At 40.4% G+C, this 27862-nt stretch overlaps 1 protein-coding gene across 5 annotated transcripts; it reads right to left on the minus strand.

Moving 5' to 3' along the window:
- Positions 1 to 581: 581 nt before the first annotated feature.
- On the minus strand, positions 582 to 27359 carry abcc6a (ATP-binding cassette, sub-family C (CFTR/MRP), member 6a). 5 transcript variants are annotated; one of them, XM_061830288.1, is made up of 31 exons: positions 26951 to 27359; positions 23921 to 24097; positions 23668 to 23793; positions 19311 to 19448; positions 15290 to 15412; positions 14126 to 14187; positions 13861 to 13992; positions 13121 to 13327; positions 11352 to 11529; positions 10865 to 11026; positions 10681 to 10773; positions 10012 to 10215; positions 8847 to 8993; positions 8347 to 8434; positions 7775 to 7844; positions 7557 to 7683; positions 7282 to 7458; positions 7058 to 7225; positions 6680 to 6863; positions 6166 to 6250; positions 5942 to 6059; positions 5643 to 5850; positions 5231 to 5541; positions 4825 to 5024; positions 4589 to 4715; positions 3692 to 3793; positions 3428 to 3574; positions 3184 to 3342; positions 2871 to 3037; positions 2542 to 2736; positions 582 to 1953 (listed from the first exon to the last, which is right to left on the minus strand). In XM_061830288.1, exons 1-31 carry the CDS (start codon positions 26990 to 26992, stop codon positions 1845 to 1847), a joined length of 4533 nt encoding a protein of 1510 aa, XP_061686272.1. In that variant the 5' UTR covers positions 26993 to 27359; the 3' UTR covers positions 582 to 1844. The 5 variants fall into 5 exon arrangements, with proteins under 5 accessions (XP_061686272.1, XP_061686273.1, XP_061686275.1 ...); XM_061830289.1 differs by lacking the exon at positions 26951 to 27359 and adding an exon at positions 24464 to 24482; XM_061830291.1 differs by lacking the exon at positions 26951 to 27359 and adding an exon at positions 24654 to 24772 and having other exon boundaries at positions 583 to 1953.
- Positions 27360 to 27862: the final 503 nt, after the last annotated feature.

A 27862-nucleotide genomic window follows, 5' to 3' on the forward strand; every position in this document is an offset into this window, starting at 1 on the left:
ATTAGTGAATGGTATCAAGAGCAAACCACCTCACCCCCAAAAAATCCCCAAACCCTTACCTGTACAGTATGTTTTTTTCAGATTAAATGTAGAATAGATAGATAGATAGATAGATAGATAGATAGATAGATAGATAGATAGATAGATAGATAGATATAGATAGATAGATAGATAGATAGATAGATAGATAGATAGATAGATAGATAGAGATGCTAGATTATGGAAATTAAGGTTCCACCAGTAGCATCACAGCACCGACAATAGAGGTAAATAAATAAATATATACAGTATAAGTGAAAAAGATAAAAGTAGATAAAGAAAGAAACATGATTTTGAATGTAGAAAGTTAAGGTAAGAGGCTGAGAGAAATATGTTCAAATACAGATGTATGTATGAAAAACCCACTTTAGGACAGCAAGTAACAAAGCGTTTGCACTTCCTACTTTGTGATGTTCCAGTATATTACGATATATCGGTATATATAAATATAAAATGTTATGTACTACTTAAAAACCTCAGGCAGTGATATTTTATTTTAGATATTTTATATATCCTTTCATTTTCCAAGATTTACATATTGAAAGTCCTTAAAATACAAGCAACACACCCGTATTCTTAAATGAAATACATGTTTATTATAACAATACAATAATAGTAATTAGTCAGTGAAAAAAAAACCAAACAGCTTGTTATAAAAAGTATAAATATAATACAATCCTCAGTATTTTAAAGGCATATTTTGAAATACCACATAAATAAACTATATGGTTTCTCTTTGGAAAGATTGTCTAAACCAGTAAGACAATAACAGCATACTTACTTTTCTCTCCGAAAAGCTCTTATAATTCTTTGAATCAAGGATCAAGGTCGTTGAGGACTAGCAACACTTTGTAACGTCAGCAAAAAATATAGAACAATAGTGAATTCTTTCTCGACACATATACAGAATATATATATTATATATATGTATGGCCTGAGTTGTGCGGTGGTGGAGAGAAAATCACTCACCAAGATTTATTATTACTATTGTTGAGGAGAGAGATTCTCTTCATTCAATGTGGTTTTTCACATATAGGCATCAGGTTAAATCTGACCAACAGGATTCTTTTGGACTTTATGTGTTTACTTTGACAGAAATAAACAAGTGCCTGCCAATGTCTTGGCTCAAACAATTGTTTTCCTCCTATTCCCTGTCATATAAATAATCTAAATTGGCTGCTTCAAACTCATTTCTGAAGGCTCTGAAAACCTCACATCCCTCACATTCGCCAGGTTGAACCCTGCACAGGGTCAGTATGTCAGAGTAATTTCTGTCCTCGTTCTTGGAAAACAAAACGGTATATAAATGTAGATTACCGCTTTCTGGCATTCAAGGCTTCAAAACTGAGTCAGTAAACATCGACATCCAAGCCTGAGAAAACATTAAATATAGGTCATGTGCTTTATGACACGTAAGTAATACTGTTCCCATTCAAAACAGGAAAAATAAAAATAACAATCCATATAATTTGTGGTTGTATTTCATTCCTTTGCCTTAATCCTTAAATGGAATGAACAGATTCCCCAAATCTATGTACACATTAATAATTCTTTGCACACTCCCAGCAATCCACTGAAGCTTCATTTACATGTTGATAGTCTGAGTATTTTTTTTTCCTGATTCAGGACAGCATGTTCTTTGTGTCTAAGAAGCCTTGGACTATATAGGCTGTATTAGAAAAGTCTCTGGACCCTCAATGACAATGTCCTCGGAGGAGCTGCCACAAAGCTTGGAAGGGCAAATTCAAACTTTGTTGAAAAGCCATGGGAGAAAGGTGCCAAAGGTGCATAGAAGCGCCATGGTCCTAGACCAGCCCAGCTTCCTGGCACATTCGGAAGAACTGTCCCTGCTGTGCGATGAGATTGGTTGGAGAGTCCATCTCAGAGATGTGGCCTCGGTCCATAACAATCACTCTGTAGAGCAGCAAGAAGGGGAAAGAATGATGATGTTAATAATAATAATAATGTATTATACAGACAGCCTAGTAATAAAGCAAACGGTCATGGATATTTCATAATTTTGGGAAGGCTTGCAGAACATTTGCCAGTATAATAGACCTGCCCCTATCTATACCCAACAGCAATAGAATGAAAACTCCACATTCAGAACCAGAAAAAGTGCAATCGGTACTAAGCTTACCTCACTATAGAGCACAACTATGGTGATTCATGCTATTTGCTAATGTAATTAAATAATCTCAAGTCACTGACTATGTGTAATCAATAGAAATGTAGTTACTATTTGAGTGATATATTGGTGGAAAACAAGGAAGTGAGAATGAGAAATACTGTAATTTCTGTTTTTTCTTCTTCTCGTTCCTTGCTAGCCAGTATAGAAAGTAGTCCAATGCAGCCAAGGCAGAGGCCATATCAATTGTACATTATATTTTGCAAGACTCTAAAAATGGATGGAGTTTGGCTGAGGCTTGGTCACCCCTGATCAAAGAGGTGTCATCAAAATATGCGCTTTGTTTGTATTGTCCATACAACTTATAGTATAACCTTGTGTAATCCATGATGGTGTTAAGGCGGTGAGCGATGGTAAGGACTGTGCAGTCTTCAAACTGGGTGCGGATTGTGGACTGGATCAGTGTGTCAGTCTCCAGGTCCACAGCAGCTGTTGCCTCATCCAAAACCAAGATTTTGGTTTTCCTCAGCAAGGCCCTCGCAAGGCACACCAACTGACGCTGACCCAAGCTACACAGATAATAATTTACAGAAGGTAAGAAAAAAAGGAGCATTATTGTGCTAAAGGACAATATTGTGCATAATGCACATTGAGGTACTCAGTTGGTTGGTGGTTAACCAACACTGCATCACGTAATGTGTACCTGAGGTTTTCTCCACCTTCAGAGCATTCGTGGTTGAGTTTGTCAGGCAGGTTGGACACAAAGTTCTTGAGGTGAGCAAGCTCTAAAGAATTCCAAACTTCTTCATCGGTGTAAGTGTCAAATGGGTCAAGGTTCATTCGGAGGGAGCCCGAGAACAACACAGGGTCCTGAAAAAAGGATCCACAGATAATTTTAGCCGCTGATTTAATCAAGATGTGTTTATACCTTAATATATTGGTCACCAGATCTGAGGTAAATATCAAGAGTTTATGTGAGGATAGTCAGAGCTCACATTCTGTTGTCAATAATTTACCTGCGGAATGATTGTAATGCGTGATCGAAGATCATGGAGTCCTATGTCAGCAATATTGACGCCATCAATAAAGATCTTTCCCTTTGCTGCCTCTAAGATTCTAAATATTCCCAGAGCAAGAGATGACTTCCCAGCTCCCGTCCTTCCCACAATGCCCACCTGGAACACATTAGCGAGGTCCAATGAATCACAAACTCCTGTGCAAGTCTCATGAGGTAAAAATGGCTGTTTAAAAATTACTCACCTTCTCTCTTTCATGAATCTGCAAGGTAATGCCTTTCAAAGCCAACTCCAGGCCTTTGCGGTACTGCAGCCCATAGTCTTGGAACTCTATAGTGCCTGTCTGGGGCCAAGCCAGAGGGAGAGAACTGCCTTCTATAGTCCAGTTGGCCTGTATAATGTGAAGAAAATGCAATTAGGCACTGTGTTTTGCGTGAAATTTTATTTAAGCAAAAACAATGAACAAAACCCATTTTATGGAAAGTGTGTGTAGAATGGAAACACTGACCTCTTTCGCAGTGTCAGCATACTCATTTACCCTTTCCACAGAAACAATGTTGTTTTCGACATCAGTCCATGATCTCACAATCCAACTTAGGATTCCGGTGACCTGCAGACCCCAGTAAAGTAAAATAACATTATGATGATTGCTCCAAAAAAAGCATGCACTGACTCAGATAACAAACATATTTATACATACCACCATGCACAGCACATTCTTTTAATTATCTTATTTTGATGTAAACAGGAATTACTAGGGCATTTACAGTTAACAGGTTTATGTAAAACCCCCACACATTAATAATAACTTGAGTACCGAACCCCCTGATATGGGCTGTTCGGTCCCTGTAAAAGTCTGTCAGAGTTTGGTCCGCATTGCCAACAATAAGTCGGACTCAATTCTGGTGAGAGTTGGACTAGCCAAGGCTGGCCTTCGTCACCGATTTTGTTCATAACTTTTATTGACAGAATTTCTAGGCGCAGCCAACGTGTAGATGGAGTCTGGTTTGGTGGCTTGGACATTCCGTCACTGCTCTTTGCAGATGATGTAGTTCTGTTGGTTTCGTCAAGCCATGATCTCTAAGCCTTTTGCTTTTGCATTGACGGTATTTTATTCATAATTACTGTGAGGTTTGTGAAAATTAGGGAATGTTATGCAGTGGCTGGGTAGTGCAAAACAATACATAACAAACTGTGAAGCACTTTTTCCAATTCAGAAATCAAAACAAAACATTGATTAATTCAACACAAGTTTTTGTTCATTTGTTTTCCTTATTGTATATTTGTTTTGACTTTTGTTAATTAATTTTATGAAATCTAACAGAATCCCACACTTTTTTGTATTGTTTTGCACTTCCCAGCCACATTAGTATTTAGACACCAGTCGAGCACAAGGCCCTCTTACCTGGAGAGAGTGTGACACAGCCAACCCCACTATGCCTGGACTTAGGGTGTTCTTTCCCATTACGGACAGAATGGCAGCTGCTAACACCACTCCATTACCAACAAACTCCAGATTGACTGCCAGCCATCTGTGGTTGAAACACTAATTTAATAATCCTAATTGATAAAGCAAATACTCATTTGTTTAAAGAAGAAATTCACGGAGAAAGCAGATTTTATTCAATAGTGATATCTCACCGAGTGGCCACAAATCGGGGGAAGTAGGAGGTCTGGTTGAAATCTACCCTGTCATTGGCCTGCAGAATGAACCTGGACTGATCTCCAAAGGCCCGGATGACACTGGCACCCTGCACCGTCTCATTGAAGTGGGTGTAAATGGGGGAGCGGCTCACAGCTTCCAGCCTCCTCAGCTGACATGATGTAGCAACATAGAAGCTCTGCAGCCCAGAGGGGAAAAACATCAACATCAAAAATCGAAGTCAAGAAGGGTTCATTGGGCATTACCCAGAATATACAGTTAAATCGTGTAATGTTGATGTCAGTGGAGTTAATCAACCATCGGTTTTCTGAGAATGCGCTAAAACTGCTAAACCCAGTGAAAAATCTAAATCATGAATTGAAATTTGTGAGGGGAGGAGATTACCTGGACAAAGGCGTAGAGGAATGCAAGAGGCAGGATGATCACAGCAGCAAATGGTGTTGCCATGAGCACAATGATGCACACTTCCATGAGTTTAAAGACGTAACTCAACATCATCTTTAGGCCCTCGGGCACCATGCAGTCGATGGCGTCAATTTCTTTGGCAAAGCGGTTGAGCAAGTTGCCGCTGGGCGTGCATTCAAAGAAAGACATTGGGGAATGCAACACATTGACCAGCAAATCCATGTGCAGGTGGCGAGAAGCAATGATACCACAGATGGAAATAGCTACGGTGGTACCAAAGATCGCAATGCCTGAACAGACAGAAAGGATGGTTGGTTATGTTTATTACAGAACTGTGCAAAATAAATAAATCGATAAAATGCATTTGTTCAGTCAGACAAAAGAGGCGAACCTTGAACAAAGCCCAGTGCTCCAAAGACAGACAACTTCAGGTCGGCATCAATCTGAGTACCGTTAACAATTGGGTCATCGGCCCACATGCTCAGCCAGTAATTGTAGGCCAGTGAGGCTCCTTGCTGAAAGGCGTATAAGAAGACAATGGGAATGATGATGGCCAGACCTATAGTCTTGAAGTACTTTTGGTACATCTCCAGCCTAACCTGCAGTGGGGAAAAAATTTAAATAGATACCAGTCAACCGATAGGTTCTTTTTAATAAAGTCCTTGGATTATACACTATACTAAGTCGTACTCGTCCAGTGTGGGCCTTGTCAACCTCTGTGAGCTTGCCAAGGTCCTCAGGAACCTGTTCCTGTTCTTTTTCAGACACAGGCTCCATATTCTGCAAGTTTGTATTTGTTGTGTCACCCCTGGAAAGAAAGCAGAAAGACAAGAAAGAAGTTAGTTTCATCAAATGGAATAAAAAGCTTGCATTGACAAAATTCTGGGAGTGTATGGGGCCACGGGTTGACCTACCCAATAAGCTGCTCCTGAGACAAGTCTCTGGAGAATGGCATGAAATCAACCATGCTGAGACGGGCATTGGACCTCCTTGAGCCAGCTACAAGAAAGTCATGCTTTACATTATAATGGATTCATCCATTCATCCATTATTACAACAATAATCTAACCAATCTAAACATTAAGACCATTTGCACTATCTGAAATTCCAGAGCTACATAAAAAAAAAAGTGTCAGAGAAAAGATAATGTTCAGTTTTGATCAAACCCGCCATTGATGTATTTATATAAAAATAGCTACTTGTTGTGGTTGTGGTGTTGAACTGCACTTCATCATACTGAGATCGAATATCTAACACTCTCATTTAGCTAAATCAATGCAGGTAACTAAAATATTACAAACAGATAAGGATATGGTCTGATCCAAGTGCAAGCTGTGTCAAATACTCACATAGTAGAGAAATTGATTGGTTGACAGATAAAACATAACCATTTTAAATAACCAATCAATACATGGCAAGACTTGTCACCTCTTTGTATGGCCATTTCTTTTCGGTCGGTGCTGGCAAAGGTGTGGATGAAATCAGCAAAGGCGCCACGGCGGCTGAGGAGTTCCTGGTAGGAGCCGCTCTCTGTGATTTCACCGTTTACAAGGACAAGGATGAGGTCAGCTTGCGGCAAGAAGCTCATCCCATGGGTCACCAGGATACGGGTCTGCAGAGCCACACAAATGAGAGAAATTGGATGTATACACAAGCCAACACCAAATTGTGGCTGTCTGAAGACAAGAAATGTTGCCAAAGTGGCGGTTTTTGTGTTGTTAGAACAACAATGAAGGCCACATTCTTGTAAGTGGCTGAGGTGTCGTGAAACCACAATTCCTCCATGGGAACTCATTTGCACTCTACCTTCTCTCGAAGCACTCCTTTGGGTCCGATGACCTTGTCGAAGATGTGTTGGCCAACATGTGCGTCAACAGCAGACAGCGGGTCATCCAGCAGGTACACATCTGCCTTCCGATAGACAGCTCTGGCCAAGCTCACTCTCTGCTTCTGTCCGCCTGAGAGGTTGAGACCCTGTAAGGGAAGATTGTGAGCCAATTGTCGTGGAATTGAAAATAAAGCAACTTTACCTTCTCTCCGATTTCTGTTGCATCTCCTGCAGGAAGGATGTTAAGGTCAGGCAGAAGGGCACAGGCTTCCAACACCCGGTGGTACCACGTCTTCAGCTTTTCCCGGCCAAACATGATATTGTCTTGGACGGTGGCGTTTTGGATCCAAGCCTGCTGGGGCACATACGCTGTAGAACCCTTCAAAAAAGACATATCAGGGAGAAGGCTCAGAATATTCACGTGATTAAAGATGCAAACATGAGCAGGCCTTGCATGTGGAGAATATCGTGCTGTACCTTCACAGTGACATGACCACTTCTCTTTTCTGTTTCTCCGAGCATGGCAGACAATAAAGAGGACTTTCCGCTTCCCACGTGTCCGACCACAGCTACAAGGGAACCTCTTGGCACACAGATGGAGATTCTGAGAAAAAATTGGAACGGAAAATGTCCCGTCAGTTGTGATTCTGTTATTGATTTAGTTTTTTTAATTGCTCTGGTTGATTGTCTTATACTTTTTAAGACATGGAGGGCCCTCTGCAGACCAGCTGAACGTTCCATTTTCAATCAGCACATCTTCCCCCTCTAAACAAGAGAAAAGCAAACAAGCGATGAAACGCTACATGCGTGTCATGCTCTTTAATCCCAAGTAACAAATAACATTTTGAAAAAATGCCCCTTCAAAAGATTCATCAGAGTGCTGTCAGGCTGTAACTACAAGTGGATTTACTTCATCATAGGAATTACAGAGCTGTTGCTTTTTGTCTGTCTGAGCAAGTGTTGACAAATGTGACACAGAAAACTGGAGCATGTTTGCTTAATTTCTCTCACCATAAATCAAAAATTGGAATTCTTGTGCTGATTTATGTTTAACCACTAAATGGGAGCATCCTGTCATTACTTTGTCTGTCTGTCATCCTCCAGGCACGGGAAGTGACAGTGCATATCATTTATGTCAAACTGTTGTGCTCCACAAACACAAACAACTAAATCCGGTGGTAAGGCTACATGTGTTGTGACAGCCTTTAAAGGGAAAATAGCAATTCATTCATCAGCGTATTCATTTAAACATAGGCGGGGTTCTTACCAGAACTCAATGGAGCCTTTAAGACATTGTCCACTTTAAGTTCCTCTGAGCACAGATATTTTCCCAAACGTTTGAGTGAAACCACAGCCTGGAACAGAAAAAGCACTTCATCCTCTGACTACACACCGGCTGGCCACAACATTATGACCTATTGCACAATCCAGTGAGAACTAATAGAGCTGTATCAAGGCTTTGAATGGCCCTGTAAGGGATGTTTTATTTAAGGGGTTTGCCAGGGAGCTTTTGCACCGCTTCATACTAAGCGCTGGTCTAATTTGTTGGTCACACTTTTTAGCACCATGTGAATTAAAAAAAAAAAAAAATCACACACAGCTCCCACTATATTGGTTTTGCTGCTCGACAACACTGGAAACTACAGCCACAATAAAAATCATATTGTTAAATAACAGTTCACAGAGCATTATTTTGTTTATGAAGGTGCTAGCATTATAAAGGGGTATATGACAAAAACAATATGGCAATTTTGAATATATGCTCACCTGCATGGTTGTGCTTATTGCAAAGGGAAGCTGGCTAAGTGGGGTCTTCAGAATGTTGATCAGCGCCATTGAAACAAAAACCTTCTGAGCGTCCAGGATGTTTTTGTCGTCAAGCATGACGTAGACACCAAACATCGCAAAAGCGATCTGGAGAATGGTAACATGCGATTTTAGAAAAGTTTCATCATGAGCAACAAATACTACTAACTGACGATCCATCAAAGATACAGGACAGTGTCCGAAATGAGGGGATAAAACGCATTTGTGTGCATGTGTGTAGAATGAAAGGCAACATTACTGTATGTATGGCCAAAAATCTGTGCTGCAGATATGCTGGTAAAGAAGGAGCACATAACTGGACAGTCCATTTGGTAAACTCATTGGATCACTCATTATGTCAAACGGTTATTAGTTTAACCATCCATCCATTTTCTATACTGCTTATCTTCACTAGGTTCTCCTGTGAGATGGAGGGTATCTCATCTGATTTTGAGCGAAAGGCAGGTTACACCCTGGACTGTTTCCCAGCCAATCCCACTTATTGACAAACAACCATTCCCCCCAATTTCACACCTTAGACTTGAATGAACCTAGCATGCATGTTTGAGGAATGTGGGAGAAAGCATGTGAAAATCCACGCAAGAACAGGGAAAACCTGCAAGCACAACACAGGAAGGCTGGGCCCAGAACCCTTCAACATCAGAATTATGTGGCAGGTGAACAAAACTCTCTAAGCCATTATGCCACTTTCATTTAGCTATATATTTACTGTTGTAGCTGTACAAGGTTCTGGGACTATTTTAAAGATGGTGGATGCCAAGGGACACAGATACTGTCCGGCCCACATTTTGCACACTCCTGCTCCTCATCCACCGATAATGCAGTATCAGGAGAGACAGGAGGCTCATTATCTTGCTCAAGGACACTTCGACCAATAATTTATATTACGTGACAAAAGAAACAGGTCCCAGGATGATGAAGTGCTGTTCTACACATATGCAAATCATCCAACCATCCAACCTGAACTTAGTACGATGTTTTGTTTTTTAAAGAAGCATAAATAGATGCCTGTTCAACTGTACATATATTTAATGATCTTGGGGTTTTGTGATTGTGTGTTGCTTTGTACACAAAAGGTCATACTGCTTTAGTCTAGTGTTCTTACCATGAAAGAAGAGGAATTGAAAGATGCAATAGAGATGGAATAAAGGATCTGGGACTTCTTCAGGGCCTTCAACTCTTTTTCTCTATAACCCAACACCTGCTCCAGGAAGGCCTTCTCCCAGGCATAGAACTTCAGAATCTTTATTCCATTCAAAATCTCATTCATTAGTCTGATCCGGCCATCCATGAACTTCATTTGAATCTCCTGTTAACCAGAAAAAGAGGTTTTTTCATTTTTTTATTCACACACAGCGAAGAGTAAAGAATATTTGCGAGCAGGGAGCCGTTGTCACAGTACACTTTTACAAGTCTTCTTAAACATACTAGAACGTTTGAATATTATAACAATTGATGACAAGTCTGGAATTAAGGGTCAGAAATGTGGTCACAATCCAAAACTGGGTTTGATTAAAAAGACTTCAAATTCATAAAACCACATGTTGTCTTAGAGAAAATGTGCAGTTTTGTACGACAGCATTTTCCAGTCATTGTTATAGTGTAAATGGTGGAATAAAAGACAAGACACAGTGTACCATCCAGGCCCTGAACCCACATGGCTCCCCAGCTACTATCCAAACCAGATGTGACAATTGCGACCTTACATACAACACGAGAGCTGCTCTTAAAAAAAAAAAAACATTATAGACGGATTCCTGTAAATCATTTTTACCTGCAGCTTGCTTCTTTTCTTTGCTATCAGTCCATTGAGTGGAAAAATGAGGATGACGGTGGCAATTCCTGCCAATGCTGATGGTCCAAGGTGCTACCAAAAGGAAGGCAAACAATGCTTATAGCAGTAGTAGTAGAGGTTTCAGTATGAGAAATCGCAGACACGTAACATTCAGGTCACGTACTTGCCACAGGAAGAAGAGACAAAGGGCGATTTCTATGGGGGCCAGCCAGACAGCGTTGAAGTACACCACAAAGTCCATGAGCTTCTGAGTATCTGCTGAAACCAGATTTACAATCTCCCCAACAGTGCAGGTCCTCCTGGCAGCGCTATTTATCACCAAAGACTGGATTGACAACAAAAGAGAAATTTAATTTTTGGATGCACTTTCATGGAACTGTTTTTGTTTTGTTTTGTGAAGCTATATACCCACATTATATGGACAAATGTCATGGAAAAAAACTCGTCAATTAATTAATCAACTAAGGGTTGGGATGGATCTGTAGACAACACTTCAACCCCAAACTTTAGCTTCATTTTGGCAAGACATTTAGATAACAGATACACAGTCTATATATCATTGTCCAGGTAGTGTGCAATGTGGACTTTCCTTACAATATGTAGACTTTCGACTTAATATGGTAAAATAGGTAAGGATAAACAATACTCACTTTCCTATACACCAGGCCCATAACAGCTGTCTTAACCCTCATTCCCACTGTGAAGCAAGTGTACATGTACTGATGGTTGAAGAGGGACTGGAGGCAAGAGAGCAGGAACATGAGCGTGGCATAGAAGTAGCCCTTCCACAATGGCGCATCTTCATCTCGCATGAAGCCCAGCAGAAGACTAAAGATGTACAGAAAGTAGATCTAGATCTAGATCATTTCCAAGTTTGGAACATTTGCTGGCACAAATCAAGAAGAGACTGATGGGATTTCTCTGTTAACATGATTCTAATTCAGACCTTCATGTGTCCAGTAATGGCTACAAATTCACACAAATTCAGTGCAATTAAAACAAAGTGATTTTGTTTGTGCAACATTGCTCAGCCTGCAGCCAGAGTGCTCTTTCACTCCACCAGCAACTGTCTTATTGTGGTCTGTCTGTGTCTGTGCCATTCAGAGACCTGCCTCATTGAGGTAGAAGACTGTGGTTTCGTCTACTTCTTGCTTACAAATCCATGACCCTAATTAGCACTTCAAATAATTCAGTGTTTGTGCCTCAAAAACAACATTCCAGTTTTACCGCTGGAACAGTACGGTGAGAGGGTGCCTTGACTTGCTTTTTTTTTTTTTTTTATTGCCACTTGACAGAATTTTGTTTGGTTGACTTTGACACAAATGGCTACAAAATGACAATAACATTGGTACTGTATCCGGTATACAATTTGTAAAATTTATTGGTATCTGAATTTAATTTAGCCGGGGGCATTTTTGTTTGCTGTCTTTTTAAATCACCATAACAAGGGCATCTCTTTCTTTTTAATCCAATGAAATTCGGGTAGGTTCAGTCCAACTTGAGGTTTGGAGATTTTGGCAGCTGCTTTACGCAGTACATTGAACTCAGTGTCACTTGGTTTGTGTGTGGGACTCAAGCACTGGAAATGTGTCTCAGCAACACACACTAGACAGTTTCTATTTCTAAATATAATGACTTGCATAACTTCAATATGCCACAAACGTTTTTCTTTTTTTTTTTTCTTTTTTTTAACCAAAACTACCTCATTTATTTCAGAGAGTGCATGTTCACGGTCATCTCCAAAACTGTTTTTTTTTTTTTTTTTTTGCGAGCTTAGAGCACCCAATATGAAACAACATTAATCTTGTTAAGATACACTTAATACACACTATATGGAATAAAGTCTTTGGGCAGACCTATGAGTAAAATTAATGAATAACTCAATCAAGAGTTGACACCCCTGCCCCTACCTAATTAAATGTTCATTCAGAGTTCCTGTATGTGTAAACACAAGGTGCCTTGTAGTGTACTTTGGGCCATATAGTCAGGCGTGTCGAACTCATTTTTGGAACAGGCCACGTTGTAGTCATGGATCCCCTCACAGGGCTGTTATGATTGTGGAACTATACATATCATTATATAGACACTGTAACCTCAGTTATTGGATGCCCTATTTTTTCGTAAAATTCTGTTTTAGACTTTTTTCACCAAGATTTTGTCTGCGTTTTTGTTCATCTGCTGGATTTTTATACGCCCGGCTGAAGCCTGACTTTCATTTTTCAAGATGCGTTGAGAAAAACATGAAATAGATGCGCAGAATTTGCTTACGAGCATCACTTGAAATGAACCATCGAGCCAGATCCGGCCCCTGGGCCTTGTGTTTGACAACTGTGATACAATAGTGTGTATCCGAAAGCCAGGGCATAAGAAATATTAAAACAGCTACTTTTAAAAGAGAAACTACTGCTGTTTGTCTTACCTCAACACCTGGGGAATGGCGAACATGAAGGCATCATGGAATATGATACACATTGTACCAGTAAGGAAGTATGGCCCAAACTTGCGTGCCAAAGTTCTGAACAGAAAGAAGCCAGAGCTCTGCTCCTTGTGAAGCTTCCTCAGAAGCTGAGCTTGGTCGGGCAACCTGCTCCCCAGTGCCACACCAGATGTCAAGGCCTTTTCTTGCCTGTAAAAGGGGTGAAAAACAGTTACACACATGGCCTCTCTTGCTATGGCCAAATATTGAACAGTAGCATATGTAGGCACTTGTAATCTTTGCTTAGCCATACTTTGCTTGGTACATTAATTTAAACTGCATCATGCTGACAGTAGTTAGTATTGAAAACCTTAAAGATTCATTTCTTTAGTAAATCAAGACATCACGAGAGCAGTGCAAACTCCTTCAGTATCGTTCTAGCCTGAAGCCTGGCTGCATACGGAATCAGCAGAATTCATAAATAAATACAGCATGTCTTTACTAATGGAATTTGTGGCTCTTTGTCTGCCATTTGAAGTTGGGAAATGTATATCAGATAATGTCAGTCAGGTTATTATGAAACCATTATCTATTCATTGGCATGATAAGACTTGAATAGAAAATGTTACAAACAATGTAAAAGTTTGAACATGCGTTTAGGTGTCTTAATGAATTAAGAATGTGTTTTTGTATCTACTTGTGACTAAAATTTGGGATATCTTAATTGCATGAGGCAATCTCACTTTTGAATCTTGGCACATTCCAATGTCCAGTCTTCTTGCAGCACAGAGATAATCTTATGCGACGTATCTTCCTCTCTGAGCGTCCACAGGTCTTCTGCTGCCAGAGGAGTGCGATATCCCTTCACAACAAGCCTGTGGAGCAAGTGTGGAGATGATTCATACACATAATTGTCAACAGAACACACACATACTCGTAAACAAGTACAAATGTTCCTGGGGTGAGTCATATGTGGATTCAAAAAAGGGGCGGTTTTGAGGACCCTACCCAGTAAACCACCAGAAGAGAATCTTGGACAAAAAAGACGCATCTTTAACAGGGCAAGGATTCTGCAACAGAATTAAAACCACAGTTAGGAATGCTAAAAAAAGAAAAGAAAAACACTGCTTTTTGTCAACCACACTGAGTATAACAGCAAAATGTGTATTTTACGAAATGCAAATAAAAGGTGGTTCAGAGTGAAGGCCGTGACCTCCAAAAAGTTTGTGTCCTGTAAATGGAGCCCAATGTTAGCACGGAGTAAAAATGATGTTTTCGGGTCGAAAGCAGCAGACATATCGGAAATGTGTCATTGCCAACCGCCCAATACGTACGTATGCACATTATACACACAGAAAGTTTGCCTTCTCAACCATATGTTCCCCTCCATCCTGCCACCCCCTCACTAAGCGATTTGCTCTCTTTATAGCATCACTCCATCATTTTATTCTTCACTTCCTCTCTTACTGTGAGTAACTCTAACCAGTGGAGGAAGAAGAGGAGGACACAGCAAGGAACGAGCAACGGGTGTGTCCACGACGCCAGTCTGCGGCTTCTACACCGCACCTTGGGCCAGAAATCTGCCAGGGACTTTTCCAGCTGTTTTTATGGTTTATCACTAGGGAAATATCACATTACAATTCCGTTTGATTGATGAGGGTCTCACTTCCGCTGTCCCGAGGGAGGAGGTTTGGTGGGCAAAATATCGGGAACAGCTCTCAGTTTGATGGCGGTTAGCTCTACAATATTGTAATATACAACAACAATAATGAGGATAGTGTTTTATGATTAACTCTTCTATGATGAAACAAATATAAAAATACACATAACGAGCTGGTGGAAAATATGGTGATATGGAAGCTGTGTTCAATGATAAGTCATAGCTAATGGTGTCTCTCAGGTGCAGCGTTTTAGGGTCCGTTGGACGTTGAAATACGTGTCATGCTCATGGTATGCAGTAGGACAAGGAGGGAAAAACATGCTTGTTCACACTCTCCTCACAGGAAGCTAAAGCAGTGAGCTGAGAGGGTAAAGTGGTAAACCACATCTCTGTTTCCAAAAGGCTGAGTGTCTCGCAACAACAACAAAAAAAAGTTTGGAACCCACAAGATGCTCAGGTAGGATACCATTGCAGTATTTAAACCTTAGTGGAACGCATTTTCCTCTGCTTACCTTTTCCAAGATGTTTTTTCCCTCTTGAGGTAGGTCAGAAAAGCAGCACAAGAAGAGCTGGACCAGTTGAATCGTGAAGTAGGAGTAAAAGGCCAAATATCTCACAATATCAGAGGCCATGCCCTGTGGAGTAAGTAAAGAGCAACTTTTAGAGACCACGATGGCAACACATGAGTCACTGGGTTTATTTGGTGTAATCTATTACAGGCACGTTTAGTAAGTCTGACTTTTTGTCTTCAAAGCAAGAAGAGAATGAGTGGTTTTGTGGGTGGAAATGTCACAGCAAAACTAACATTATATAACCAACAGTTTTCAGTCGCATCAATATGCTTTTTGATGCCTTAAATCTCCACAAACAAATCACACAACATCCTGTCAACTTCATCTATCTTCATTATGGTTTTGCACGCACTTTCATCAGAGTTTTAGTATTGCATTAACTTTCCAAATTTTGCTTTCCCCATATGTACGCACTTTATGGCACAGGATATGGGTTATACACCCACAACACAGATGCAATACAGTATGGCTCCAACTATGGTCACTGTGAAAACAAAATATTTCCCGATGTTATTCATATAGCAGCAGCAACATTTAAATATGGGTAATGGTGGTTTGAATAATCACCATGTGACAAGGACACAGCTGTGATAGAAACTACAGTATACATAGTTGTTTGTTTTATAGAACCTTTTGTAAATGTTATCCTTGTCATACAGAAGCTGTTTATTTTGGCACATTTTTACTCTTGGGCCAATGCCACACCCACAGTTAGCTTGTTGTGCAACAGTATGGGTATGTAGTGTATGCAATCCAGAACTATGGCAAACAAAATTTTCTCTGAACACTGTGGAGCTGTGCTCAGGAAGGGAATATAATGAGACCAAATTCATCTTTCCACATATAGAAAAACGGGGTCAAGCTGGTCGGAGGTACGGGCCAGAAAAATGTAGTTTAAGAATGAACGGCCAAGCGCCAACAAACACGTACCAGTCTTCAGCCTTCAACACTGTGAAGCAAGTTTGACACTTTCCTTGTAAATATTTTAAAAACATGTCAGTCAAATATGTCACAGGGAATTGTGCATGATAGCATAACAGGGGCAACAACGACAACAAAACCCAGGGTAAAACTATACACACTTTCAGCATACTGTATTTTACAGTAAAGATGCTTTCAACTAGAATGGTCGATTAACTGATTGATCTAAATTGCTGATAGGTGTGAAGGTAAGGACGAATGTTTGTTTTTGCTGAAAAAGCTAAAGTGGACCTCACCACTTCCCAATGTCTGCAAAACTGGATCTATGCTCAGCTGTGAGCTTGAAATGATTCCATTCAAGATCAATGGAAAATGACTGGACGGCATAAACGTAATTGCAAGTATTCTTCCTGACAGCAATAAAACAAGGAAGGAACGTTGGTTTGAGCAATTTAGAAAAAACAACATCTGAATGCATAAAGGAAATTTTGGCTGTGAGAGAACTTTCTGCAAATGGTTGGTGACCAGTACAGGGTATACTCCACCTCGTGCCTGACAACAGTTGGGATAGGATCCAGCACCCCACGACCTTATGACGATATCAATGGATGGATGGATGGAATTTTGAGGGGGCTCTTCTCAGGATAATAACTTTTCCACTCTACCTGTAGGAAGCCAAATAATGTACTCTGCTTTTTGCCCAGGTTGCGATTATTCTGGAAGGTTTTTTATGGCACTCATTGAAAACATTTTTGTGACATTTTTTCTTTAATTCTCATCCACCCAGTCATCCATTTTCCTCACAAGGCTGCCGCGAGTGCTGGAGCCTATCCCAGCTATCTTCAGGCAGGGGGTGGTATACAACCTGCCGGCCAATCGTAGGGATCCATTTTCCAAACTGCTTATCCTCGTTAAAGTTACAGGTGAGCTGGAGCCTACACTAGCTGACATTAGGCAAGAGGCCGGGCGCACCCGGCAGGGCACATATAAACAAACAACTGTTCACACTTACATTAACACTTGTGAACAACTTCGAGTCCTCAGTTAACCTATGATGCATGTTTTTGAAATGTAGGAGGCAGCAGGAGTGGACAGAAAATCAATGCAAGTACGTGGAAACCATGCAAACTCCACACATGTAAGCCAAAGTTGCAATCCAAATCCCAAAACTTAGAACTGTGACGCAGACTTGTTAACCACGAGGTCACTGAGCTGCCACTTAAAATCAAGCATGTTTATTGTAATTGTATTTGTATTTCTTTCTTTGTTAAGTAGAGAAAAAATGCAAATGAAGAAGTATATAAAAATAGCTACTATAATCTCATTCACATTTAACTGTGATGATTAGTTTTAAATGAGTAAGGTTGGAATTTAAAGCTAAGGAGGAATTGAACATTGTTCATTATGCCATAGATACAGTAAATAATGCAAAGAAGAAGGATCGTAGTATCACTGTGCACTTAATCCCATTGAAATCCAAATGCGCACCAAAAGTGTGAAAGATTTTAGTATGGATGAATACATCTGGCAGTTTGTTTACAGTGAATAAGCCTATAAACCCAGCGCTGACGTTCTTCTGGTCTGACCCTGCACTGCCATGGCTCACCAGCATTTATCCAAGACCCATCATTAAAAACCTCCAAGCAGTGTGGGAATATCACACCAAGTGTGATAAAATGAAAATATGGATGCATTTTTTTTTTTAGAAATGCAAATGCGTAAGTCCCATAGCTTTCCACACCTAAATATAAACTTACACCCATTCAACAATGACTGCAGTGTCTCACAGGAGGCACAGGAAGAAAGGATAAGTATAAACGCACACAGGCTTGACGAGAATTGCCGGTGTCATCCTCCTACACTTTGTTAATGTTCAGTTACCTTGGTTTAAAATGGAAGATGAAATCCACTTTGCTGACATAGCATAAACCTCAAGCTGTGCTCCTGGAAATTTGAATCTCGACCAGGGGTCGGCAACCTTTAACACTCAAAGAGGCATTTCGACCCAGTTTCCATGCAAAAGACAACACTGGGAATCGCAAAAACTGAAATGAAGATGTTAGCCTATATATATAATAAATAAATATTATATATTTGTGTCCATACACTCTCTAAATAATGTGCGTGTATCTATCTATCTATCTATCTATCTATCTATCTATCTATCTATCTATCTATCTATCTATCTATCTATATCTATCTATCTATCTATCTATCTATCTATCTATCTATCTATCTATCTATCTATCTATCTATCTATCTATCTATCTATCTATCTATCTATCTATATAAAATTGAGAAATGACTCCTGTTCCTTATTACCCATTGCCAAGGATACAATCCAATGGGAGAAAAAAAGCACTATTCCGCTGAACAATTAAAATAAAAATTTGCAAAATAACTGTTTTACTAGCGTCACTAGTGGTGTAGTGGTACACACGGTGGGCTTTCTGCGGATGCCAGCTGTCAAATCTGCCTGCTGACACATCAAGTGCTGTCAAACATCTCTGAAGATCACCGAAATTGCATAAGGTCTGAAGAAAGAAGTTAAAAACTTTCACTCAATACCACTCAATAAGAAGACATCATACATGTCTTTTAGACAAATAACATACTGTAATGCCCTCTGCAATGGGCAACGAGTTACAGGAATTACCTCTGGGTTTTTTTTACTTGCATTTTATTAACACTCCGGCAGCACACCAATGAACTGCTCGGTTACACTCACTCTCCCGCTTGATTTACTTTATACTCCACCCTCCTGCACTCTTAAACGGGTACACTTATAATTACAGATATTACAATACACTTCAATCGGACACTTTTGACTTATTTTCCCAGAGTCGCAACATAGGGATGAAAGAGCTGCGGGTTGCCGACCCCTTCTCTGGACCGCTGGCAACAGCACACTGGATTATACGTTGGTGCATGATATTTGACACTACAGGTTCACTGGGGACAAGTCTATGTGCATTTAAGTTAATATAGAACAGACATAATAATTAATTAATGGAATAGATCTTTAACAATCACAACATACCTCAGCTATGGCCAGCTGGATCTTTGCTCTGAGAGGCACCAGGGAACAAACAACAGCCAAGACCCAGAACAGGAAGAGGAATACAGAAGAACGACAACCTCGTATTCTTTCCAACTGGATGATGCATAAAGCCAGAATCTGAACAGAAATAGAGAGAGGAAAATGATTTATGAATTTATACGACTGCCACGGCTTCTTGCCAGAGCTCGACAATATAGTGCCAAGCTCATACTGATACTTGGAATCCTATTAGGATTCCTATCTGCTGAAACCAAACAGAAACCTACATTTAATTGTTCGACTGAAGTATTTTATTATACTGTACATGAGTATCATTTTGATTTAATGGAAGAAAACAAAGCGCTACCTTAAATGTATTCACAGCCAAAGCCATTACCAACAGAGCTGAAAAGATTGACAGAGTTGGTCTCCTCTCATATGACCAGTATTGGATCTGACAATTTGGTTTCTAGGATTTTTCCTAGCTTGGCTGATTCCTGCCTTAAAAACAAAAAAAAAAAAATGAGATGCTGAACCTTCTTATCATGGATAAAGCTACATATCCAGCATGTTGTTTACTCCAAAACAAGAGTCACTTTTGAGACATACTTGTCCTCGGTGGAGTCAAGTATTGGGTGATGAGCCACTATACAATCCAAACGGTTGGCCAAAAGAGACGTCACACTATCGGGCCAGCTTACCAAGTGGGGGAAAAAGCAAGTTTTGGTTTCCAAAAGAGCACCACATTGGTTAGTCTGGGATCAGCCGCAGTACTGCTTATTAAAGACTTGTGGTAATTGGATTTTCCAATCAACAACTTCATACGGGAAAATTTCTGTGTATTGGCCAGGGGCAACGTCACAATGTGCCCTCACTGATGTAAACAACATATCTGCCCTCTTATTTGGTGTTCTAACACTGATGATTTACTCTCTGGCTGTTCTTTTCTCGTGCTGCTGTTTTCCGCTACAATCGTCGTGTCCATGTGTTCGTGCATGTACCTCAGGAGGCACTGGGAGGACAAAATGTTTTGCCTTTCTTTGACAAATGACACGGTCTCTGCTCTATCTCATTGTATAATATGTCCTACATTCAAGCAAAGGCGGGAAGTCCTTCATTAATAAAGTAGCTTTTTTAGATAACTGTACTTTTCTCGAGTGTTTTTGTGGTAACCTTTTATTTTTTTACTCCTTACTTTTTAAACACAGGTAGCTATACTTTCTACTCCTTATATGTTAAAAATGATCCCGTTACTTTTAAAACCTTCTTAAGTGAGTGACGACGCAACATAAAATCAGAAAAAAGGAAGTAAGTGAGTTAAGCATATTGCTCACCATAGATACTGTATGACTCTCCCTAGCAGTAAACTTTACACTACTAATTTTGGTCCTTTATGGGAAATCACATTTACATTATGCAGCATGCAGCATGTTTTGTTTTGCACACTACACAGAAAAGCAAACCACGTGCATTAGCTTTTGATGCACGATAAGCAAAAGGCTTGCGGTCATGCAGAAAACTCTATTTCAGCTTCCCCTAACCAATCTCAGAGGGAGAAACATTTGGAATGTGCTCAGAAAGATCCATCCATTCATTATCTGAGCGGCTTATCCTCACAAGTGTCGCAGGAGTGCTAGAGTCTATCCCAGCTGTCTTCGGGGAGGTGGCGGGGTACACCCTGAACTGATTGCCTGAACTGGACTCAACACAACACATACTACATTGCAAAAAATACCAATTTAAATTTGATCTGCTATGCGTTTGAATGGAAACCCCACCATTGTCCCCAGACCTCAACCGAATTCAAAAGGATCCACAAGCTACGAGGCTGGATAGAAAGAACAAAACCAGCATCTGCCCTCTAATTTGAAGCATAATGTATAGTTTCAGTGAAAGGAACTCTTGGGGATTCAGCACATCAAGAGCTTTTAGACAATTCATTGCTCCCAACTTTGCAGGAACAGTTTCAGGATGGCCTCTCCCAGTTCCAACATGTCTGTGCACCAGGGCACAAAGCAAGGTCCATAAAGACATGGATGAGAGAGTTTGGTCTGGGTGAACGTGTCTGGCCTGCTCCGAGTCCTGACCTCAACCCGATAGAAACCCTTGTGGAACAATTACAAGGACATCTCAGAGACAGGCTTTCTCTTACAACTTCAGTGTGTAACCTCACAAATGCTCAAAACCCTCTTGATTGAGAAAGGAAGAGTCAGTGACAGTGGAGTGGTACACCTGACTCTGGTGCCTACCATATATTGTAATTGCACGACATGTTTAGAAATATCATAAGGACCACGTTTTAAAGTATGTCATGGGATGGTCTATTGTAGTTGATATATTCCACTTTTGTGTTGACTGACAAAATCAATACACCACCGAATGGCAGTCCTTGTCATGTGACTGGGAAACCCGAAATGTGACATCAAACATGCAACCGTTCCTGAAACATCCAGCTCCAATACGGAGAATGCGAAGCGTTGTGTGGTGTCATCTCACAGCACTCAATAAAGTTATGTCAAACTGCCAAGTATATGACAAAACAGTTTTAGATGACAGCAGTGTGGATGATTTATTCAAACACCTAAAGCGCACACATCCCAAGAATCAAAGTGAGGTTGAAAAAAGACAAGTTTCACTAAAAGTCCAGTTACCTGCAACATGACCAGCTGTCCAACAAAAGACACTGCCAGAAAGTTTGCAAAAAGTTAAGGTGTATCCAGGTACAGACAGCATTGTTACTTTTCCAGTCTCGTGACAAACAATGCTTGTATTGTGTCTCTTTCTTAAATCATAAAGATTATGATCACAATCTAATATTTTGCTAAGAGAAACCTAATATTGTATGTTTGAATATGCATTTTCTTTCACATGTCTGAATGCTGATAAAGACAGGTATACAGTCTTATTTATGTTGTTTAGACGGCTAAATTAGAAGCATTTAAATCATCTAGATTTCCACACTATATAGATTAAGTTACTTATATTGAACGTTCCTGGTTCAGATTATTAAAAAAGATAATAAAACGAGATTGTTTTTCATCTTTGCATGGCAGTTTCAGTCATAATCATTTTACTTTTTGTTTTGTGTTATAATATCTAATTTAATAACTTTGGAATAAATAGCTAGTATTTGTTATGTGATTTTCCTGTACTGTAATATTTTGACTGAAAAAAAATTCCAATAAGAAGTGATCGGTATCAGAATCAGTATCGATGAAATTGCAAGGAAATGTATTGAATCGATAAAGTGTGGGATCGCCTAATCTTAACAATCACCATCCAGGGGGATAGCCATATTTGTTGCCTCCTGATGTGATAAATGATACCCCCGCAGAAAAAAAGTACCATTTTTTAAATTAACCCTCAATACAAGGGAGGTCTTAGTGTATTTTTATCCAAGCACGTGCTTGTGTTTATTCGGGAGTCTGTAAAGACCACAGGTGGGAAAGGCTGTCTGGGTTGGAGACTAAAAAAATGCTTGGAGAAAGTGGCTCCTTTGTAAGTCAAGTTACATCCAAGAAGCAGTGCCTCAATGGGCACCCAACTGTTGACTGCATTGTTATACCTCCACCATGAATGTAGCGTAAGTCTTGTTAAGTACTGTACACAACTGTCATGTTGTGAGTGTCCAGCTAGAAAACGTTTGCATTTTTCACAAACGTGACTCGCGCATTGTCCATCTCTTGTTGGCAACTTACCACCTAACTACGACACTTCTAGTGAAATATGCTTTACTGTATGTACACTATTCTCACATGAAACTGTAAATGATGTAAGTATAACTGAACTGTGCCTCTCGATGACTGATGGTCAAATACAGGCATTTTTGCAGGATAATGCAATATTTACATAGACTGCAAGACTATAAATCTATCCTTGCTTATTTTGCTTTTCACCTAAGTGTCTTGTCATTGAATGATACATTCTATATTCTTTCATGTCTTTATACGTTAACACGTGAGGCACATTCCCCAAACTTTCTCGTTACCCCCAGCAACATAGAAGGAATGACTGATGAGGTAGAATCAGTAGTTTATATTGGCTCACCCTCACCAGAGATTTGCTTCGACTTACAGAACTCAACTCAACTCATCATGTTGTAGTAAAGTGCTAATTGTTGTGAATATAGTAGGTAGGTAAAATGATTGCGAAAAAAGTCGTTTCACACCAAGACAACGAAATTGTCCAACAATTCATGTTCACATGGACTCGCCAAAATGCTGTAATATGCGGGCCAGGTCAAAATTTGGTAGTCACTTTGATGTGAAAAAAAAACAATACTGGACACATACACAATAATTTGTATTTGTACTTTGAATAGGATTAACGATAATTCAAGGAAAGTCCTAGTTTTTACCACAGTCATGCTGCGTATGATGGGGCTAAGAAGGAAGACCATGTGCTGCTCGATCTCCTGGCTCCTCTCCAGTAGGATGTAGAAAAACTCCACAAAGCCAAAAGAGGCCAACAGAAACCCGAGCACCTAAAAGGTCCAGTGATATTAGGTTCAGGCTTTCTTTATCTTTATTTTTTTTTTTCAAGAAAAAGTCAAACGTATCCTCTTCACATGCAAGAAAAAGAGGAACCCACTTGTTCAATGCAAATCTCACCATTTTGGCGATACAAAGAGAGGAAACTTGAATACGTCCATGGTCATGGCAGTACAGGTGAAGGCAGTAGAGGGGAGCCAGGAGCCACAGATAGACACAGGGCACCCACACTAGAATTGTGTTCTGAAAGCACTGGGTCAAGTCTGGGTTGGCTGTGTACCAAGTGCGGTTCCAGTCCTGCAAGAGAAATAACAAAAATGATTTTTTTTTCCCCCCAGAATAACACATTCTGAAATGATCAATAAAGTCAAAATATAACTGCAACGTATGAATCATCTGAGAACGTAAGACAGCGAGGACCCAATTCAGAGAATGCAGACTACCGTACGTTTTAGCATTCCTAGCAGGACAAAGTGAAACCACAAACAGTCAAGAAAAATGCGAGTGAGTCCAGGCTGGATTGTACGAGGAGGCCTTCCTTCTTTCTCTGAAAAGCTGAGTCAGCCATCAAATGTCTTTGACCCAATTTAACTTGGACAAAGCTAAACAAAGAGATCAAAGATTATGCAAGCAACTATGTTTACAAACACAAAACCAACATACCATTTGTTGACATGTTTTTTTCTAGATTATATGACTTTGACAGAACCAAACACTTTCACAACAAAATAACACGTGTCCACACACACGTACGCATGCACACGCACGCACACACACACACACACACACACATACACACATGCATACGTGCACGCACGCATGCACACACACAGACACACGCAGAAACACACACCTAAGTGACTTGTTGTCGTCGGCTTGCTTTTTCTTATCCTCAATGGCCTGCAGGGTGTCTGGCTCTGCTAACAAGATGCCAAAGGATGTGGTTGAAACGTTCCTTGTGTGGCATTGCTAGACAAGGGAGTGTGGCTTGACTCTACATTGCAGTTACATAACAACCTACCATGCACCGCTCCCTCGTTAAACCCTTTAAAAGTTGCACTAGCTCAACAAATGTAAATTAGGGCATTTAGTCTTTTCCAAGAAAGTGAAAGAACATAGGGAGGTGGTCTCTCCTGTGTACCTTGAGCTACTTACATTCCTGTGGTAAGACATGTGGAAGATGTTGAAGTGTCTCTGTAGAATTATTTAGTACTATTCATCCACAATAACATTTATGAGGTCAAAGATCGCTGATGTTGGACACAGGGGCCTGGTTCCCAATATCTCCTCTAGGTAATCCCAAATGTGTTTGATGTGATTGAGGTCAGAATTCTTTGCAAGTTCTTCCACACCAAACACTTCAAATCACGCCTGTGTGGACCTTGCTTTGTGTACCCAATCATGATGGAAAAGAAACGGGCCTACCTCAAACACTACGTTGGAAGCATTTAGAAAAAAATTACTGTGAGAAGTTACAAAGATATCCATCTCAAGTCTTGACTGCTGAATTGATTTAAAGCTGTGTCTCCTTATTTTTGTTGTTCATAGAGTGTGTAAAAAGATTAAAAGGGTGTAAAAATTTGAAATGTGTGTTCCAGCACGAATAGTGATTAATTTCAGTTTACCATAAGTTGCTACTGTTCAGAGACTCTGGAGCCAAGAGGGTGAATCATGGTCTGACTAGCAGCTACTTGTTTCACTTTGAAATACAACTGTATGTTTGTCTATCTCACCACAGAGTCATATATGTATCCAAGCAAAATTCTTCAAAACTAGGGGGAAAAAAGGTGTGTGTGTGTGTATATATGAAATATATATTAAAAAAATAATAATATATATATAATATATAATTAAAAAAAATATATATATATACACACACATACACTGTGTGTGTGTAAATTAAAGGTCAGCGTTATGTAATGAAAGGATTTGCACGCAATGTGCATCCATGGACTCTGTAAGTCCATTTAGGTTCATTTCAACAGTATTACTGTTGGGCGCCAGTGAGTGGGCGGCAACTTTCACAGACTCCTCTGACTCCTGTGGTCAATTGCAAAGGGATGAACAGAACGCTTTCATGAGGACACACTCCAAACATTTTCTTGTAGATTTCACATCTTTATCCAGTTTCTCACCTTTGGCTGAAATGGTTTCAGCAAACCATCAGCTTGGATGGCACAAGGTGTCCGCCTCATATGGCAAACACACTGGTGTGAGGACACAACTGCTAAAATACCGCTCCTTACCGTACACCATATGGATTTAATACGTTGCATCCATACAGCTGTGGCGCAAGTGATCAAGTATTCATAAAAGCTGGAAATGACCCTATTCATTCTGTATTTTGCATGGACAGTACATTTTAAAGTTTTTATGTTGTTTGTTATAGACAGCTGGAGTTCGTATGCTTCAGAGAAATTCCCATCACTACCGCCACGGCAACGCCATGATCAAAAAGTCAGCAATGACGTTGTTTCCAAGGTATGTGTAAGGTTCATTACGACTACAGTTAAAAGATGAAGGTACTTTGCACTAAGCAAAAGAGACATGCCATCCACAAACCATGCAAAACATGCTCATTGCAATGTTACAGTTCTAAAACAATACATCTTTCCTTTGATGTGCCGCCAAGTCAGGCTTTACTTTCATTTTCCCAACAACGCGATAGTCATTGGAATGCTTGCAGGAACAAAAACAGAAATTGCTGTAATGAGAACCAGAAACATAGAGGGGGCGTGATGAAATCAGAGTGAAAAGAGGCAAATTCTGACTGTGAACATTCCGTCTGAAGCACAAACATTGCTAATTTAGCTAAGATATGGATTATGGAGATTTCCTAACGCAAAAGAAGCAAGATCCCGAACTCTTGTCTTTACATTCGTGCAGGCTGCAACATGTGGTGCTATTCTCCCATTACAGTCAGTCAAACACCCACGTGGGCTGAAAGAAATGATCCTTATGGTTATTTGATATTTTGAGGGTAGAAAGCCCTCATGTGGCTAATGTTTTTTTCCTCCCTCCAAAACCTGCTAACACCCAGCACTCAAGAGGAGAGTCACAAAGTGGGACATTAATCTACAGTATAAACATGATCAGTAGCAGAGTGAGCAAGAGAGAGAGGGAAAGCACAAAAGTTCTGTTGAGACTCACCCACAGAGGGTCCAGGCCACTCAGTCGGCAGAAGGCATCCATCCACTCGCTTGCTGCTTCCTCTCTGATGCTCTACTTGTTGGGCTGAAACGGTCCAGTCCTGCTCCTCACACTAGGAAGCACACTTTGAGCACACGTGTGTGTCCGAGTCAGGAGAAAGAATTGACTATATGTCCTTAATGGACCTCTGCTCTCTTTTGGATACCAATATTTTTAGGTAAGCCCCTGTCCTTGCTTATGTGTCTGAATGTCTCAGTGTTTATTAGTGAGTGAGTGTTGGAGTGTGTCTGTGTGACTTGTCCTCCCCTTTAATAGAACATCAGCTCTCAATAAAGGTTTGCATAGATTTGAACTGCTGCAGCCCTGAGAGCTTATTTCGTTCTAACTCTCACCCCGTCTGCCTGCCTGTTTATGAGTGTCTCCTTGGTAGGTGGGTGGAAATATTTCTCTTTCTCCTGCTCTCTCACACACCCCTCTCCTCTGTCCCACATCTGCTGGATTTCAATCAAAAAACCAAAGCTACTCCCCTCAATGGGATGACGGTCCCCCACCCCGAAAAACTCCTCCTACTTTTACTCACTGCCTCCTCTCCGAGTCCTTCTCCCCAGCCCTTTTGCCTACATCTCCCGACTGCACATCACACACATCACCTCATCTGACCACACAGTTTGTGCAACTTATACAATTTGCAACTAAAGCATCATTCGGAACCTGTCAAAGTCAGGATATTACAAACGCAGTCACTGTTAATTGACACATCTTCATGTAAAGCTGAGCAGACTTGCACATTTGTGCAAAAAACACGTTGTCAGTGCACATTTGTTGTAGCAAACTGGTATTGATAGGATTCCCATCCCTTTTCTAAGTTGCTTATCCTGACAAGGGTCACGGCAGTGCTGCACCCTATCCCAG

Source organism: Syngnathoides biaculeatus, chromosome 9 (genome assembly GCF_019802595.1).
Source record: "Syngnathoides biaculeatus isolate LvHL_M chromosome 9, ASM1980259v1, whole genome shotgun sequence".
NCBI lineage: Eukaryota > Metazoa > Chordata > Actinopteri > Syngnathiformes > Syngnathidae > Syngnathoides > Syngnathoides biaculeatus.